At 42.6% G+C, this 18,513-nt stretch overlaps 1 protein-coding gene and 1 long non-coding RNA gene across 3 annotated transcripts in view; one reads left to right on the top strand and one right to left on the bottom strand.

Moving 5' to 3' along the window:
• LOC309659478 (inhibitor of carbonic anhydrase-like) overlaps positions 1 to 18,513 on the bottom strand; it is a 59,910-nt gene that overhangs the window by 27,429 nt on the left and 13,968 nt on the right. For both annotated transcript variants that reach the window (XM_082459294.1, XM_082459293.1), the window contains 5 exons: positions 8,744 to 8,916; positions 5,376 to 5,484; positions 4,395 to 4,556; positions 2,947 to 3,094; positions 2,075 to 2,130 (listed from right to left, as the gene is read on the bottom strand). In XM_082459294.1, coding sequence (XP_082315420.1) covers positions 2,075 to 2,130; positions 2,947 to 3,094; positions 4,395 to 4,556; positions 5,376 to 5,484; positions 8,744 to 8,916 — 648 coding nt within the window. The remainder of the gene's footprint in view (positions 1 to 2,074; positions 2,131 to 2,946; positions 3,095 to 4,394; positions 4,557 to 5,375; positions 5,485 to 8,743; positions 8,917 to 18,513) is intronic.
• On the top strand, positions 8,858 to 12,853 carry LOC309659524. The gene is made up of 2 exons (XR_014262861.1): positions 8,858 to 9,926; positions 10,252 to 12,853. It is a non-coding gene; the product is annotated as an uncharacterized lncRNA (long non-coding RNA).

Here is an 18,513-nt window from a genome sequence, read left to right as displayed (position 1 = left end):
CCTCTCACTATCGCGGCCTCTCTTGTTGCGGAGCACAGACTCCAGACGCACAGGCTCAGTACTTGTGGCTCACGGGCCCAGTTGCTCCGCGGCATGTGGGATCTTCCCAGACCAGGGCTCGAACCCGTGTCCCCTGCATTGGCAGGCAGATTCTCACCCACTGCACCACCAGGGAAGCCCTGCACAGTTTTATATAAGGGACTTGAGCAACTGCAGATGTTGGTATCTGCAGGGGTCCTGGAACCAACACCCCATGGATACCGAGAGATGACTGTACTTTGTTATGGCAGCCCTAGCAAACTCACATAGAAGATCTTAGGTTGATAAAATCTCACATTGAAAGGGAAGGAGTAGTACAATTAGAGTTCCCGTGAATAGTTCTATTTTAATCAAGCATGTTGCAGAGAAAATACATTTTAAATCTTTATATTATAAGAAAAAATTTAAACAGTTTGGTAATGTTAGAATTAAAAGAATCAGTATGATCTAACATCTTCAGAAAGAAATAACTTTTCCACCTCAGTCCCTCTAGGGCCCAGTGGTGGCAGCAGCTCACCATCAACACTCATTTACCCTACAGCCCAGTGGATAGTCTCTCAGAAACTTCTGCTTAAAAGGCAATGAGGGGGGCTTCCCTGGTGGCGCAGTGGTTAAGAATCCGCCTGCCAATTCAGGGGACACGGGTTCGAGCCCTGGTCTGGGAAGATCCCACATGCCGCGGAGCAACTGCGCCTGTGAGCCACAATTACTGAGCCTGCGCGTCTGGAGCCTGTGCTCCGCAACAAGAGAGGCCGCAATAGTGAGAGGCCCGCGCACCGCGATGAAGAGTGGTCCCCGCTTGCCACAACTAGAGAAAGCCCTCGCACAGAAGTGAAGACCCAACACAGCCATAAATAAATAAATAAATAAATGTAAACACCCTCCTCTCACCCCTGCTGATCCATCTCCTATCCCTATAATTAAAAAAAAAAAAAAGGCAGTGAGGGATCTTGTATAATAGTGGACATGTGACTTTCAGCAAAGGGAAATTGGGATGGTCCCGGACAATTGGTTGTTTTCAGAAAGTGAGGATGTTTTCAGTTCTCCAGGGTGAGCGTTAGAAGATGCTACCCATTGGCCTAACTGTGCCAACTTGAGCAGCCAGAGGAAATAACAATGACGGCTATCGGGAACAACTTGATTCTGGGAGATGAAACCCATAGGTGACACCACTAATTAAAATTGTTGATGATAAGACACACATGAATTGCCAAAATGCTAGCAAACCAGGTCAATGTGTGATAATGAGGGGACAGTGAATTGTGAACGGCTGAGCAAGGGACCAAAGCCACTACACTTCTGCTCCATGTCAGGGAAAGACACCAGGCTGCGAGGAACCAAGGCCCCTGGAAAAAGTGAGGGCTCAAAGTTCTCCTTGAAGTGGCAGACACATTTTCAAAAATGAACCTAGCATAGAATACACATCTCTTATTTAAACATCCTAAGTGATACAAGTGTGTTTTGTATCTAATAGAAATTTAATTGGTTATAAAACCCAGAATCTGTAAACTGAACTTGTCTGAAATATTATTTTGTTTGTTTGTTTCTGATAAATTGCCCAAAAGTCTGGAAGGTTTGTTTTTTTTAACATAGAAATACATCTTTGTCCATGGTAGTAATGCTTTTGCAACAGATTTAATTATAGATGTGCTAATAAGTTCTGAAATCATTATAATAATCTGTGTTTGCTTAAGGTGATTAAAGCATTTAGGAGCCCTTTATAATGAAGCATTCAAGAGAAAGTGATTAGATCTGGAACTGGTATTCCAGTGACTAAGAGAATCTGATTATTAAACCTTGATTTATTAGTTGGTAAGTAATGCTTAAATGCTCAGATTTGTTTGGTAGATTTATAGACTGAACAAACTGAGCACTAAACAAAGTACAAATAGTGGAAGTGTTTTTTATACAGAAACTCTCCTATTTCATTAAGATCTTAGCACCACCCATCTCTAGATGTAAGGCGGCTCAGGAAGGAATGAGTTCCTCTGGCCAGAGGGTGGCCCACAGGATTCTTCCTCCGGCCAGCACTTACCAAACACCGTCATGTGCCTCACGAAGCTCACGTCCCCCACACCGTCCTGCAGACACCTGAGGACCAGGACAGCTGTGGTCAGGCACTGTCCACAACACAGCCTCGCCCCTCCCCCAGTCCCCCCCTCCCCAGGCTCTGCTCCGGCCACTGGCTCACAGGGCTTCACCCACAGTTTCCCGGGCTTTGGTCTGTCCTCACAGAGGTGATGGCCCTGTCTGAAGACCCTTTGAATCCCCACAGCCAAGCCCAGGTCTGAAGCAGGCAGGAGCCCCCTAAGCTACATCCCAGGCAACTCTGGGGAGGGAGGATGCAAAAGAGGGACCCACCACCTTCCTCTTCGAAGGCAGCCAAAAGCAACAGATTAAAAAAAAAAAAAAAGGTTTAAAGCCTTTTACATAGAGGATAAAAACTCTAGACAGCCTTGGACTCCCGGCCAGTTTTGCTCTGGTTTTGAGCAGTAGCTATGTCTCTTGCAGGGCGTGGAGTATGGAGAAGTGCCTGCAGGCAGGGGGCTGAGAGAGAGGTGGGGAGAAGCAGCATGCATCCCTGACACGGAGATGCTCAGGCAGAGAGAAGCAGCTGGTGTTGGGGAGGGTTCCTAGCCCTTGGCCCAGCTGGGAGCCCAAGCCTGTGTCCATGGATCCCAGAGACCTCCCTGGTCCAGACCCCTGCATCTGGGGAGACAAGCGGGGCTCCCCCACAGAAGATTGCCCCTCAGGACGGGCAGGAACGAGGGTGGGCCGTGGGAGGCACTCGAGACCCTGTGTTTCACACCGACACTCTAGGTGGTCTGGGGCAGGCCCCATCCACTCCCTGTGCCTTAGTTTCCCCATCATCAGAGTGAGGAGGAGGAGCAAGGGGGCCCCACTCACTTGAAGGCCCCCGAGTAGCCGAAGTACGGTTCGTGGGAGTTGCAGGCACACTTGTCGGTCCCCTTCCCCGCACACAGTTGGCACAGTTTGGGGAAAGCTGTCTGATCCACACAGGGGACGCAGCTGCCCGCGAAGAACTTAGCCGTTGCTGCTCAACACGGAGACACACGGACCTCAGGGCATGAGCTGGCGGGGCCCCTTGGTCATGCATGCGTGTGTGTGTGTGTGTGTGTGTGTGTGTGTGTGTGTGTGTGTGTGTGTGTCCGTATGTGAGAACCCAGGGGTCTGCATGCACTGCCCGGGACTGTCATGAGGAAGTGGGTGTGCAGAGGTGGCCGACAGTGCCCGGGTCTGAGGGCGTGGATGGCTCACGCGTGGGCCCGGGACTCCAGCCCAGGAGCAGCTTCCCAGCCTGTTCCCTGCAGGGCGCGAAAGCTGCTGGGTTGCACTGACCCAAGCTGCAGCCCCAGCACCAAGCTGCAGCCCCAGCACCACTCACCTGGTTAGCTCACCAACACGGAGGCTTGGGGTTGGTGGGGGAGGCCGCAGAACTCTAAACACGCAGGAACCCCTGACAGCCCTTCCTTATCTCAGGACATGGTCCCACCCACCCCTCTCCTCTTCTGATCCAGGGTCTGTGGTGGCTCCCGGGGATCCCTCTTCCAGGAATTCATGGGAGGGGTTTGGATTAACTTGCCTCATGGGTGCGGGGGTATGCCAACAGCTGCCTCATAACCGCCCAGACAGACGTCCAACAGCGTCTGACACCGAGGCAAGCAGGAACCCCAAGAAAGGGCAAACATGGCCAGAGCTGTGGCCCAGGCTGCAGCACCCCATCTGACCTCTGCAGCCCCAAACACAGGTGAAACATGAATGCTGCAGAGTCGGCAGGGCTCAAAAAGACACACTTTTGCAGAGCACAGAAAATTTGGCTGTCATCTTTCAGGGGCTGAAAAGACACCCTAGGCTCACCATGGCTCATCAGAACTGAACAAGAGACTGGAGTACACAAAAAATCATAGCTCTGGTCCACTCATCCCCTCTCGCCTTCATCCCAAGCCCTCACCCACAGCACTGAGGCCTGACTGCTGGTGGTATGGCGATCATCCCCAGTGAGCCTTCCTGGGCAGCTGGAAGGGAGTTCCCCTTTCTCATTAGCCTCCACGATGGCCCTTGTCAAGCCAAACTGCTGGGATTACCGTGAATGTGGGGCTGCCAGGAGCTCAGAGACCGGGGTTCCTTTGCTGAGAGAAGGAAAGACTCAGCTGCCACTTCCCAAGGCTCGCTGGTGCAGCAAACCCAGACAGCGCACGTTTAAAGCAGGTTGTCCCCATCTTGGAGTTTATGAAACCTGTACGCCTGATAGTGATCGTAAGGCCCTGATAGAATCCACGTGGGTGCCGGGAGTAGGAGCCCTGCCTCAGGGCACCCCGTCCCAGCCAGCTTACCTTTTTCAACCGAGTCAGAGGGAAGAAGTATCCCGATGGGGATGTTCCACCCAGCAGACCATCCCAGGCCTGTGTGGCAGGACTTCTTGCCTTGGAGCTGGTTCAGCTGGAAATCGCTGCCCTTCTTCACCACGGCTACGACATAATGGTGAGTTTGTGGATCTGAAAAGGAGCAGAGAAAGAAGGGCCAAAGGAAGATGCCACATCATTGCCACTAATCTTCCAGAGTGTGTGCAATGGAACTTGGGGGGATCCTAGGACCTGCAACATCTCCTGGTAAGCAGGTAGAAAAGGAAAGGGAAGGCCCTTGATTGACAGAAGAAAGGAAACTGCCCCTTTTCAAGGCAATACACTTGAGTTCTTTTTCTGCACCAGCTATTACAGGGCCTACAGCTTCCAGTCATTGAGATTTACTGTCTCTCCCCACGGGCTTTTCTCCCTTCTCTGTCTGCAGCCTGGAAACGAAGATGAAGGTGTGGGAGGAAAGTATGGAGGGCATCTCCAGGGTTTCGCCAGGGCCCTGCAAGTTGGACTCAAATTGAGACAGACTGTGCTCACACACACACTGGTGACACTCATGGACAAGTATGGCAGGCACCCCATTCTTCGACTCCCCAAACCCCATTCTTCAAACTCTTTGTGTTCTCTAGCACCTGCAGAGGACTTGGCACATGGAGAGGCTGTCCAGGTCTGTGTGTCTCCAGAGATGGGCAACCCCACCGGGTGGGCAGTGGACTCTGGACAGCGTGTCCCCTCTCACTCAGCAGCACCAGCAGCATTCCCATCAGGATGCTCCAAGTTCACAGCTTCCCAGAAAGAGCCAAGATCCCAGCCCCCGTGAGTTAGCAGAGGTAACAGCCTCTCACAGTCTAAAGAACTCCAGCAGCTTTGTTCCCTGCAAGTGTAATGCCAACAGAGTCCCTGCTTCCCGCTGTGGCTGCTGTGTCAGAACAGAGACCTGGGTCCCCGCGGAAGACGCACCATCTTTTGACCCGTAGAATTCTGCCACGACGGGCTTCAGGTTGTAGGGGGCCAGGCCTGCCTCAAACACCAAACCTCCATCAATGGTCACAGCATCTGCTTTGTTTGCCTGAAAGAGAAAAGGTCAGACATGAACGAAGCCCCTCACCTCTGAGGAAGACTCACCTAACCCTCTGCCAGGGACACTTGACAAGTATCGCCATGGATACTTGGTATGGCTCAGACCTCCTCCATCTCCCTAGTGTTGGCTCAAAAGCCTTCTCAGTGAGCCTTTCTCCGACTGTGCTCTTAAAACTACCACCTCATAAATGCTGGAAGCCCTCGGTTTCTCTCCTGAGCCCTTATCAACCACCTGACAAACCTTCATTTATTGTTTGTCCTTCCCTTTGAAATGCAAGCTCCACCAAGGTGGGGATGTTATTGTGTTGTTTTATCCTTCCAAACCCCAGCACCGACTGCCAGTAGGTGTCCAATAAATGTTGAATTGAGTGAATGAGTTGTAGAATATTTCCACCCATAAGAAGTCATGGTTTGCACTCTTGAGTCTGGATTCCCTCTTCAAGGATCTCTCAGTCAAGAATTCCTTCCTCCCTGAGAGAAGCAGTAACTTCACAACCTCTTCTCAAAAATGAGGTTGGATCATTCCCTACCCCTCATTTCCTCATGGAAATCTTTTTTTTCAACTGGAAGTTTGTACCTCTTAATCTCCCCCACCTATATCTTTCCTCCTCCTACCCATCTCCCCTCTGGCAATCACCTGTTCTCTGTATCTATGACTCTGTTTCTGTTTTGTTATATTTGTTCATTTGTTTTGTCTTTTAGATTCCACATATAAGTGAAATCATACAGCATTTGTCCTTTCTCTGTCTGACTTATTTCACTTAGCATAATACCCTCTGGGTCCACTCATGTTGTCACAAATGGCAAGACTTCATTCTTTTTTATGGCTGAGTAATATTCCATGGTATATATACACCACATCTTCTTTATCCATTCTTCTACTGATGGACACTGAGGTTGCTTTTGTATCTTGGCTATTGTAAATAGTGCTTTTTATTCATTTCTTAATTGACATTTAAAGTAATTTAGCTTTTTATAAATTTAATACTACATTTCTGTATACTTGCTTCCCTTTACCCCATCTCATTTTTTCTTACATATATTTTACAATGTGTATTCATATATAAGTATATGTATACATATGTATATACATATATCAAGTTAGTACTCTGTTGGTTGCATGTATCAGAAACCAATTTAAGAAAAGGAGGGATTTAGTATAAAGGTAAAAGACAAGAAGGCCACTAGGCCTTGTGAACACCATCAAGGTCAGGAGCAACAAGAACTGTCACAGGTTTCAGTCCATCCGCATGGGCTCCAGCTCATGACTGAGGTTCTAGGTGGTTCTCACTCTTTCCTGCTTTACACACATCTTCCCCCTCCTGACCACCTCCTCCTCAAGTTCCAGTATCAGATGCAAAGACAATAGTCTTACAGACACCTCTTAACCAGCTCCCCCAATTGCATAAGGTCATATATAAATATGAATGAATTAGAGAAAATAAATAAATAAAGTTTGTGTACATCTTTATGACCCTTACTGAATATTTCCAAATTTTTCTCCAGAAATGATGTAGAAATTTATAATTTCTAATGCCCATAGCAATGCATACCAATTTCACACAAAACTACTGGCAAGAAATACTATCATTTAAGAAATGTTATCACATTATGAGATATAAACTGTTACTTTAAGGTGGTTTTATTTGCATCCTTTGATTATTATAAAGAATGAACATTTTCCCTTCCTTACTTGTATCGTCTACTAGCTGTAATTTCTGTGAGTAGTTTGTTTATAGCTTGTTATTCTTAAGCATTTCTTATAAATTTAAATGACATCTTTATATAGCTTTTACACTACACTTTCGTTATAGCTGATGTGAATATATTTTTCTGTATTCTTAGGGCTTTAATTTTTTTTCTTTGTCAGAGATTTAAAATTTTTACATTTCCAAATTTGTCTACTTTTGTGATTTATCTTTTTATATCTATTTACATTAGTCAAATTGAGCCAAGCTGGGAGTTTATTTTGGTAAATGGATTAAAAATCTCACTTGATTTTATTTCTAAACGTCTATCCAGTTGTCCAACTAAAGAATCCTTTCTCAGACATTTGTTTGGAAAGTATGCCTTATCATACAATATCTAAATCTATGTGTATGTAACCATTAAGCCTAGGACCATACTGCCCTAGAGTTGGACATTCATCATAGTTTGCATCTACATCATATCATGTTGATAATTAGATAGATGGATGTATGTATAGAAAGCTCGGAATATGTCTGAATTTTGTTCTCTTCCAGATCTTCTACATCTGTCCGAGGACCCTGTTCCTTGTAATACTGTTATTAAATATGTTATAGTTTCAGGCAGGCCTCAGCTACTCCCCAGCTCATTTTATTTTTCATAATACTATTTTATATTCTCACCCATACTTCTTCTTAAGAACTGTAAACTTATTTTACTGACTTTTTAAATTTTATAATATAATTTTGATAACAATTATATTAAATTTATGAATTAACTTTGGGAAACTGTGCAAATATATGAAGTTTAGTCTTCCTGTCTAGGAATATGGCATATGTTTTAATTTATTAATAAGTACTGTTCATTTGTCTCAGACTTTTGTATTACATTTATAATAATCTTGCAGATCTCTCATATGATTTTTTCCCTGCAACATTTTTCTGTATATCATTTTAAATGTAAATGAGATCACAATTTGGGGTTATTTTTCCCCAACTAGTGACTGTTGATATATGAAAATGACATTAATTGTGATATATTTATCTTTTACCAAACTAATTTTTTCATTAATAATTACGGTAACATTTCTCTTGATTCCATTGTACTTTCTAGGCATGCAAGCATCTGAAAATATTGATATTTTGTTTGTTTCTATCTCATATGTATTTTATATCATTGCATTACTAGGAAATTCCAAAAACAATATTAAGTAATAATAGTGATACTAGAGCTTCTTGTTTATTTCTGAGTCTTTATAGATTTCTCTTTCAGTGCAATTCTGGCTTTGCTTTACCATGGCCATTTTCACTGAATCCTTCTCTATCAGTTGTTTAATTATTATTATTGTTGTTTTCACTATTAATGAATGTTGAGCACCTATATTTTCATCTACACATAGTCTCTGTACTTTCAAGTCTTTAGCTTATTTCTTTCTCCTCTAAAGCATGGTCTAGTTCCTTGGGGGAGAAAGTTGTTCTGAAGCAATAAACTAATAACAAGTACAGAAAAAGAAGGAGAAAGTATGGATTTTCTTCCACTCTTCTTAGGCAGCAGTGACTTACCACAATGGCCTTGATGCACTCAAGGTAAGAGGTTCTCTTCACACAGGTGACATGAGGACCATCCACTGAAAGGACATTATTCATGTTGTCATGGAAGCTGTAGCACTTATTGGCCTCATGGTTTGAGACAGTGCACCATCTCACAGTTTTTTCAGGGACAGTCAGACACAGCCCTACGGGAGACAGGCCAAGGGTATAAGGGACCCACAGCACTCACCTTTCTCTGCTGTAAGAAGAGGTTAAAGGCAAGGTCAAGGGTTGGCTGAGAGGGGTAGACACAAATTGGACTGGCTGCCTGGCTCACATAAATTCTCAGGTCCCATTTCTCTGGTTGTGCCTTTTCCCTTGGAGAAAAAAGCCAAAGCATCCCCCAAAAGTTAAATACAGAATTATCATATGACCCAGAAATTCCACTCATAAGTATATACCCAAAAGAATTCAAAACAGGTACTCAAATACATATAGAAATATTCAGAGCAGCACTTTTCACAATGGTCAAAAAAGGTGGAAACAACCCAAAGGTACAGCAGTGAATGAACTGATGAGCAAAATATAGTACACCCACAAAATGGAATATAATCTACCGTAAAAAGAATAAAGTACTGCTACATGCTACAGCATTGATAAAGCTCAAAAATAATACGTTAAATGAAAGAAGCCAGACACAAGAGGCCACACATTATATGATTCCATTTATATGAAATATCTAGAATAAGTAAATCTATAGAGACAGAAAGCAAATTGGTGGTGGCCAGGGCCTGGGGAAGAGGAGGATGGGTACAGTATGTTCTCTTGGGGTGTTTGAACTATGGTGGAACTAGATAGAGGCGGTAGTTGCACCACCCTGTGAACATACTAAATACCACTGAATTGTATACTTTTAAATGATTAATTTCATGTTAGTGAATTTCACCTCAAAAAAGAAAATAGTCTTATGGGAAGGAAGCTTTGGGCCTAATGATTTAGTCTTTGTCTTGGCATTAGATACTCTAACCTTACATGGTAGTAACTGCTGGGGCATTAAAATCAGTGTCTGTTCATTTCACTGGCACTTTAAGCTGTAGTAATTAGTGTTAACAATAATGCAAAGGCAAAATGCTGTTTACAAATCTGTGGTATTTGAGCAAAATGTCATCTTAGATGAAATCTAGCAGATGAAAGTAACAGCAGTCACAGCTATGAGGTTTTTTTTTTTTGTTTTTGTTTTTTTTTTAAATATTTATTTATTTATTTATGGCTGTGTTGGGTCTTCGTTTCTGTGCAAGGGCCCTCTCCAGTTGCGGCAAGTGGGGGCCACTCCTCATCGCGGTGCGCGGGCCTCTCACTATCGCGGCCTCTCCTGTTGCGGAGCACAGGCTCCAGACGCGCAGGCTCAGCAATCGTGGCTCACGGGCCCAGTTGCCCCGCAGCACGTGGGATCCTCCCAGACCAGGGCCCGAACCCGCGTCCCCTGCATTGGCAGGCAGATTCTCAACCACTGCGCCACCAGGGAAGCCCACAGCTATGAGTTTTTGAGGAGGCCCTGTGTGTCAGGCAGTGGGCCAGGCACACGACCCTCCTCGAATGCCCACAATTGTCCTGCCAGTTAAATACTGGTGTTCCCATTTTGTAGATGAGTTTAAACAAGCAAACAAAAAAAACTGTCAGAGATATCAAATAACTTGAGATGAAGCTAATACTTGAAACACCCAGGTCTGTTTGACTACAAAGCCTGTATTGCCTTTTAACTGTCTGCAAGTAGGAAATATCAAAATAAATGGGACAGGAGATGTCAAATTTCCTTAAAGAGAATCCCATACCAAAGACAGGGAATGACAAATGGAGTGCTTCAGCTCTGTTTTGAACAGGCCTTCGATAGTAGCCGCCAGGGTAGAAGAGCCAGTGAGAGAATGGAGCTGTCAGGACATGTGCCCTTGTGCAGAATAGAAGTGTGTGGAGTAATAGCTCATATTGCATTTTGAGCCTTTCAAAACATGTTTACTCTGCTTGCCAATACAGATTCTTAAAACATTTCTGCTCTTGGAAATGACTGGTAGCTGTAGAGACAATACAACTCTATAAATGAAAATAGCTTTGTAAGCAGGTTAAGTTACACAAAGAGCTACTGTATACAATTGCAGTTTTTTTTTTCTTTTTCAAAAGTTTGCACTTACTGAGAAAGCCTTTTTGAAAGTCTATTTTCAGTCACCTGTGCTTATGGTCAAATGATTAAAACTGTAGCTTTTGAACTTCCGATGTTTTTAAATTATTTATTTATTTATTTATTATTGAATTAAAGATTCTTTAAATTCTACCGTGCTTTACAATTTCCAAAAGTTTCACACAGATAATTTCATATAATCCTATAATAACCTTTTTTTTCCTCTCCTACCTCTATATTGCCCCTCATCCCTTCCCTCTCCCCAGTGGTAATCACTAGTTCATTCAGTGTGAGTATAAAATAGGGTGAATGATATTTGCATCGTTAGGGGAAAAGCTAAAGTCTTGACAAAAACATGGTACTAAAACAGGGAACTAAACAAAGGCAAAACAAATAAAACACAAAACAAACAAACAAAAAATCAAACCAGGATGGACTTCTGTTTCCACCTATGAGAAATAACTGATATAGGACTTGCCCTAGCACTTTAAACAGGTGAGGAAAAAAAAAAAAAAAAAACACCTGGGGAAAAACATATGAAAAAAATGTTTTAAAACATTGGACAACAGGAAGTGCAGGACTGTGATCCCCGAGAGAAGGGGAACAAATAAAGTAAGCCCTGTAATCACACTAGCTTTCTTCCTGGACAAAATGTCCAGATAGCAGGGAAGAGAAGAGAAAACAAACAGCCCGATGGTCATCCCAAGTTGAGGAGACAGAGATCATAGTTTGGTAAGGTGGAGGCAATTAGAATGTGCAGCACAGGGTACCAAAGAGCAGGGAATGCAAAAAGAGAGGAGAAAGAGAAGAGAGATTGAAATCCAGAATTGTCACACCTTGGAGATTCTGGCTAAATATCAATTTGAGCATTGTGGAGGCCAGGCAAGGACAACTGCTAGGGAAAGAAAATTTAATGGGGAGCTTAAACCAAACATTTCTCAGAACTCAAATGGGGTTAGGAATCATTTGGGTTCCCACCATTCAGAGTGGAGAAAATCTTATTGAATAAATAGTGCATTTATGAAAGATTCCATAAGTAAGCTAAACTAGATCTAGAAAGAAGGGTATTCTAGACACTGCCTAAACACCTTGAAAAATAGTCTTGAGAAGATTAAGCTGATCTGAAGACATTATGAATGCCTGCCAGAAAAAACGGTTGACACTCCTTACATTAAAAAAAAAAAAACCCAAAAACCAAAATACAGTACTCAGCAAGGTAAAATTCACAGTGTCTAGCAACCAATAAAATTAATACACAAGTGAAGGTGCAGGAAAATGTAACCCATAACCAGGAGGAAAATCTGTCAATAGAATCAGAACCAGAAATGAAAGAGATGAGGAAATTAACAGAAAATAGCTTTAAAACAGAAAATAGCTTTAAAACAGCTATTTTAAATGTTATAAGTATGCTTGGAGAGTTAAAGAATAACATGAACATCAGCGCTGTCGGGGGATGCGGTGCTTCCTTTCTGCTCCCATGCTTGTCATGGTGCCACCAGACATGCCCTCAACATGCAAAATGATGCCAGAGAGTTCGTGGACCTGTATTTGCCGCAGAAATACTCTGCCAGCAACCGCATCATCGGAGCCAAAGACCACGCGTCAGTCCAGGTGAACTTGGCTGAGGTCAACAAAGTAAGGACAACTGCTAGGGAAAGAAAATTTAATAGGAAGCTTAAACCAAACATTTCTCAGAACTCAAATGGGGTTAGGAATCATTTGGGTTCCCACCATTCAGAGTGGAGAAAATCTTATTGAATAAATAGTCCATTTATGAAAGATTCCATAAGTAAGCTTATGGAAGGTTCAACACCCAGTTCAAAACCTAGGCTATCTGCGGGGCCATTCACAGGATGGGAGAGTCAGATGACTCCATTCTCCAACTGGCCAAGGCCCATGGCATCCTCTCAAAGAACTTCTGACTGGAGAGGATCATGGATGTGGAATATTTGTCATAAATAAATAGTGAACCCTCCCCCCAAGAAAAGAAAAACATGAGCATAATGAGGATACAAATATAAGATGTAAGGAGCCAAAAAGAATTGCTAGAGATGAAAAATAGAATATCTGAAATGAAATTCCAGTGGATGAGATTAACAGCTGATTAGATACTGCGGAAGAAAAAAGATGATCTAGAAGACATTATTACAAACTATCCAAAATGAAGCAGAGAGAAAGAAAGATAGAAAAACAAATGATCAGAGCCTCAGTGACTTGTCATACAGTATCAAGTGATCTAACATATGTGTAACTGGAGTCCAGGATAAAAAAGGGGGGAAGGGGCAAGAAAAAATATGTGAAGAAATATTTGGCCAGAATTTTTCCTAATATTATGAAAACTACAAACTCACAGTTCTAAAGCAACCAGAGAAAAGAGACAAAATTAGGTACAGAGGAGCAAAGGCAATAAATATCTCAGACTTTTTGTCAGAAACCACACAAGTCATAGACAATGGAATATCCTTAAAGTGCTAAAAGGAAAATAACTTGCTAACCTAGAAATCTAAAACCAAAGAAAATAACTTTCAGAACTGAAGGCAAAAATAAACTTTTCCAGACAAACAAATGTTGAGAATTTGGGTACAGCAAACTTGCACTACAATGAATGTTAAAGGAAGTTCCAGACCCAAGTGGTTACACTGATGAATTCTATCAAACACTTAACAGAAATAACACCAATGTGGCAAAAACTATCTTATAAAGTAGAGGAGAAAGTAATACTCCTAACTCATTTTCTAAGGCCAGCATTAACCTGATACCAAATCCAAACAAAGACATTATAAGTAAAGAAAACTACAACCAAATATCCCCCATGAACATAGACACAAAAAGCATTTACAAAATATTAACAAATCAAATCCAGCCAAAAAAAATTCTTGAGTACATGAACACACACACACACACACACACACACACACACACACACACACACGCAGGTTTATCCCTTGCCCAGGAATGTTAAGTCTAATTAATGTGCAAAAACTAATCAATATAGTTCATCATATTACAGAATAAAACAGAAAAATTCATACGATTATCTCAATAGAACAGAAAAGGCACTTGCCAATTCAAAATTCCAAACAAAGTAAGAATAGAAAGGAATGTCCTCAACCTGATAAAAACATCTACAAAAAACCCCACAGTTAATATTATACCTAATGGTGAAAGACTGAATGCTTTCCCCTTCAGGTCAGAAACAAGGCAAAGACAGACATTCTCATCACTTCTGTTTAACACTGTATTAGAGGTCTTAACCATTTTAACAAAGCTCAAAAGAGAAACAAAAGGCATACAGATTGGAAAAGAAGATAGAAAATTGTCTATATTCACAGATAACATGTTTCTCTACACAGAAAATTTTAAGGAATAAATGAGTTTAGAAAGGTCTTAGGATCTGAGGTCAAAGCGCTAAAATCAGTTGAATCTCTACAATGCTAAAAAGAAAAAACTGTAAAATGAAACTTTAAAAATACTACTTACAATGGCTTTCAAAAATATGAAATATCGGAACTTCCCTGGTGGTCCAGTGGTAAAGAACCCACCTTCCAACGCAGGGGACACGGGTTCCATTCCTGGTGGGGGAACTAAGATCCCACATGCTGCAGGGCAACTAAGCCCTTGCGCCACAACTACTGAGCTCACATGCCTCAATGAGAGAGCCCACCTGCCGCCAACTACAGAGCCCACGTGCCCTAGAGCCCACGTGCCCTGGAGCCCACGCACCACAACTAGAGAGAGAAAAACCTGCACGCCACAAGTAGAGAGAAGCCTGCGCACCACAACAAAGAGCCCGCGCCGCAACGAAAGATCCCACATGCCTCAATGAAGACCCAGCGTTCCACAACTAAGACCTGATGCAGCCAAGAAAAATGAAAGAAAAATAATCTAAAAAATATATATATATGAAATATCTAGGGATAAATTTAACAAATTATGAACAAGAGCTGTACATGAAAACTACAAAATATTTCCAAGATAAATGAAAGAAGACCTAAATAAATAGATATAGAATGTTCATGGATTAGAAAACTCAATATTGTTAAGATGCCAAGCCTCAAAATAATCTATAAATTAAATGATATCTCAATAATAATCCAAGTCTAAACTTGTTTTTTATAGAATTTGATAACCTGATTCAAAATTGTGTTTGGATATGCAAAAGATCTAAATGGCCAAACCAACACTGAAGTAGTACAATAGAGTTGGAGGATTTATACTACCTGATTTCAAGACTTCTTATAAAGCTACAGTAACCAAGACAGTGTGATATTGGCACAAGGAGAGATATAAAGCTTAATGTAACAGAACAGAGAGTCTAGAAATTGACCCATATATATAGGGTCAGTAGATTTTCAACAAAGCTGCCGACGTAATTCAGTGAAGAAAGGATATTCTTTTCAAAAACAAGTCCTGGAATAACTGGATATCCATATGAGAAAAGTGAATCTCAACTCTTACTTTATACCATACACAAAAATTAACTAAAAATGTATCATAGACCAAAACATAAAAGCTGAAGCTATAAAACTTCTAAAATAAAACAAAGAGGAAACTATTGCAACTTTGGGGGTAGCCAATTATATCAATATTTTTAGAGAGGACACAAAACATAATAACAAAAAATAAAAATTAGGTAAGTGAACCTGATCAAAATGTAAAACATCTGCTCTTCAGAAGGTATCATTTAGAAAATGGAGGGCTTCCCTGGTGGCACAGTGGTTAAGAATCCGCCTGCCAATGCAGGGGACACGGGTTCGAGCCCTGGTCCAGGAAGATCCCACATGCCACGGAGTAACTAAGCCCATGTGCCACAACTACTGAGCCTGTGAGACTAGAGTCTGTGCTCTGAAACACGAGAAGCCACTGCAATGACAAGCCCACGCACGGCAACAAAGAGTAGCCCCCGCTCACCATAACTAGAGAAAGCCCGCGTGCAGCAACAAAGACCCAGCGCAGCCAAAAATAAATAAATAAAATAAATTATTTATTGGTGGTGTGATGAATTGGGAGATTGGGATTGACATATATACACTAATATGTATAAAATGGATAACTAATAAGAACCTGCTGTATAAAAAAATAAAATTCAAAAAAAAATAATTAATTAAAAAAAAAGAAAATGGAAAGCTAAGTCACAACATTATTACTCATCAGAGAAATGCAATTTAAAACCGTTGTGAGGTACTACACACACCTGTCAGAATGGTTAAATGTGAAAATATTGACAACACCAAGTGTTAGCAGGATGTGGAGCAACTGAAATTATCATATTGTGGGTGGGAATGGAAAATGGTACAACTACTCAAAAAAGTTTGACATTTTCTTAACAAGTTAAACATAACTTACCATTATGACCCAGCAATGCTACTCCTAGATATTTACTCAAAACAAATGAAAATATATGTCCACCCAAAGACTTGTACAGTAACATTCATAGCAGCTTTAGTCATAATATCCCAAACTGGAGACAACCTAAACATCCACTAACAAATGAATGGAAAACAAACTGTGATAAAGTCATACCATGGAATACTACTCAGCAATAAAAAGGAATGAACTTTGATACATACAACAATGTGGATGAATCTCTAAACAATTGTGCTGAATGAAACAAGCCAGACACAAAACACTATGTAGTGCATGATTCCATTTATATGAAATCCTAGAAAAGGAAAAATTTATCTAAAGTGGGAAAAAATGGGAATGACTGGGAAGGGGTAGGGGACAATTTGGGAGTGATGGAAATGTTCTATATTTTGATTGTGGTGGTAGTTATGGGGGTAGGCATATTTGTTGAAATTCATTGAACTGTATGTATACTTGTAGGAGAGCATTTTATTAAATGTAAGTTATGTTTCAATAAAAATGATTTTAAAAAGAAAGAGTGTGTGCAAGCAAGCTAAGGGTCAATGGAGTCAAGTAACCTAAACTAGGCCAGCCATCAATAACACTCCATCCAACCATGTGACAATTTCAAGAAGGGGCAATCAGAGCCCACCATGAATATTTCAGTCTGCTCCTAGAAGGGAAAAGCTGCTGGTGGCCACATGCTCGCTGCATGGAGAAATCTCTTCCCCAGAAGAGCAAAAGGTAGAGAAAGGAGGTGGCAGCCAAGGTGGAGGTACAGGCTGTACTGAGCCCCTGGTTTTTGGCTCTTGCAAGGCCTGCTAATCACCACTCCCGCTCCTCTGACACTTTTAGTTTAAGCTAGTTTGGTTACATTCCTGTCACCTGCCACCAGAAGGGTTTTTATAGGAAAAGAACACTGAGCTTTGAGGAAAACACGTCCTCGATTCCAGCCTTGTCCAGTGGCCAAGAGAGAAGGATTGTTGGGGTGGAGTGGGCGGAGGGCCAGGGAGAGGCAGCTCTTGCCTCTGTTTAGTAAACACAGAGCCGACTGGGAAAGTGAACTTTTGGTCAGTGCCTGACACTGCCAAGACAGGGGATGGAGGAAGAACAAACAACAGAAGCCCTGTTCGGGCAGAATACGGGAGAGGCCAGGGGGCTGCACTCTGGATTTTCTGCAGCCATAGTTGGACCATAGCTGTAGCGACATTGCCAGCCTTCCCCAGCCCCAGCAGAGCTCCCCGTGTGGCCCTAGGTGGCAGCACTGGGCCAAGGAGGGCCACCCCCCCATCCCTGAAAGCACTCCTTGCCTTTCCTGCCTTCTTCTGCTCAACCCAGGTTACCCCTCCCCCCATGATAGATACCCTAACCCAGAAGTGATTTAAGACAGCCTGAGACCTGACAGAATCAGGGCTGGACAGAACCCAGTTGTCCCGCCAGGGAGGGGTCTCCACCTGCATGAGCTCAGTGACTTTGCACCATTACCTTCCTTACAGTTACCCAGCCAAGAGCCCTGACAGCACCCCAACACGGGAAGGGGCCCCTATATTTACGTGCAGGATTTTTTTCCAGTGATAACTCACCTGTGCCTAGAGCTCTGCCCTTAGGTACATGACTTCATGTCACTTTCACAGCAACTGTGTGTTTGCTGTGAAAAAGTAATTTCTACTGAACTGAGGAGGAAATTAGCTCAGAGAGGAAGGCAAGGGACCACCCAGTCACATGGCACCGAGTGGCAGGTGGATTCCATTCTAGGGTGATTGTTTCTCCCCTATATTCCTCCACCTCCTTAGTGTGTAGTAGAGATGGGAGGCATTGTACAGTTCAGAGCAGGAAAGATCCTTCTGGTTAGATACCTGACATGACAAGCTTACCTGATGTGCCCCTCCCCCTCTTAATAATAGTCCTTGAGCCCTCGGAAAAAACCCCTTCTTTCTTCTGACCCTGTTTCCTTCACTGTAAACTGGACGAACAGCCTCCAGGCCAGGGGTCATGAACTTTTTCTGTACTGGGCTAGCTAGGCAATTACTAGTTTTGTGGGCCATACAGTCTCCGTGGCAACTACTCAACTCTGCCCTTAAAGCCTGAAAGCAGCCGTGGACAATACTTACCTGAATGAGCATGATCTTGTTGCAATGAAGTTTTATTTATGGACGCTGACATTTGAATTTCATATAATTCTCATGTGTCAAATTATTTTTCTTTTTATTTTCTTTCACACATGTAAAAATGTAAAACCCATTCTTAGCTCTTTCGGCTGTGTATCAGGCAGCTAGCGGGATTT

The sequence above is a fragment of the Balaenoptera physalus genome, assembly GCF_965194825.1.
Source record: "Balaenoptera physalus genome assembly, chromosome: 4".
NCBI classification, from domain to species: Eukaryota; Metazoa; Chordata; class Mammalia; order Artiodactyla; family Balaenopteridae; genus Balaenoptera; species Balaenoptera physalus.
The sequence above is the reverse complement of the archived record's forward strand: the minus strand, read 5'-3'. Positions and strand labels throughout refer to the sequence as shown.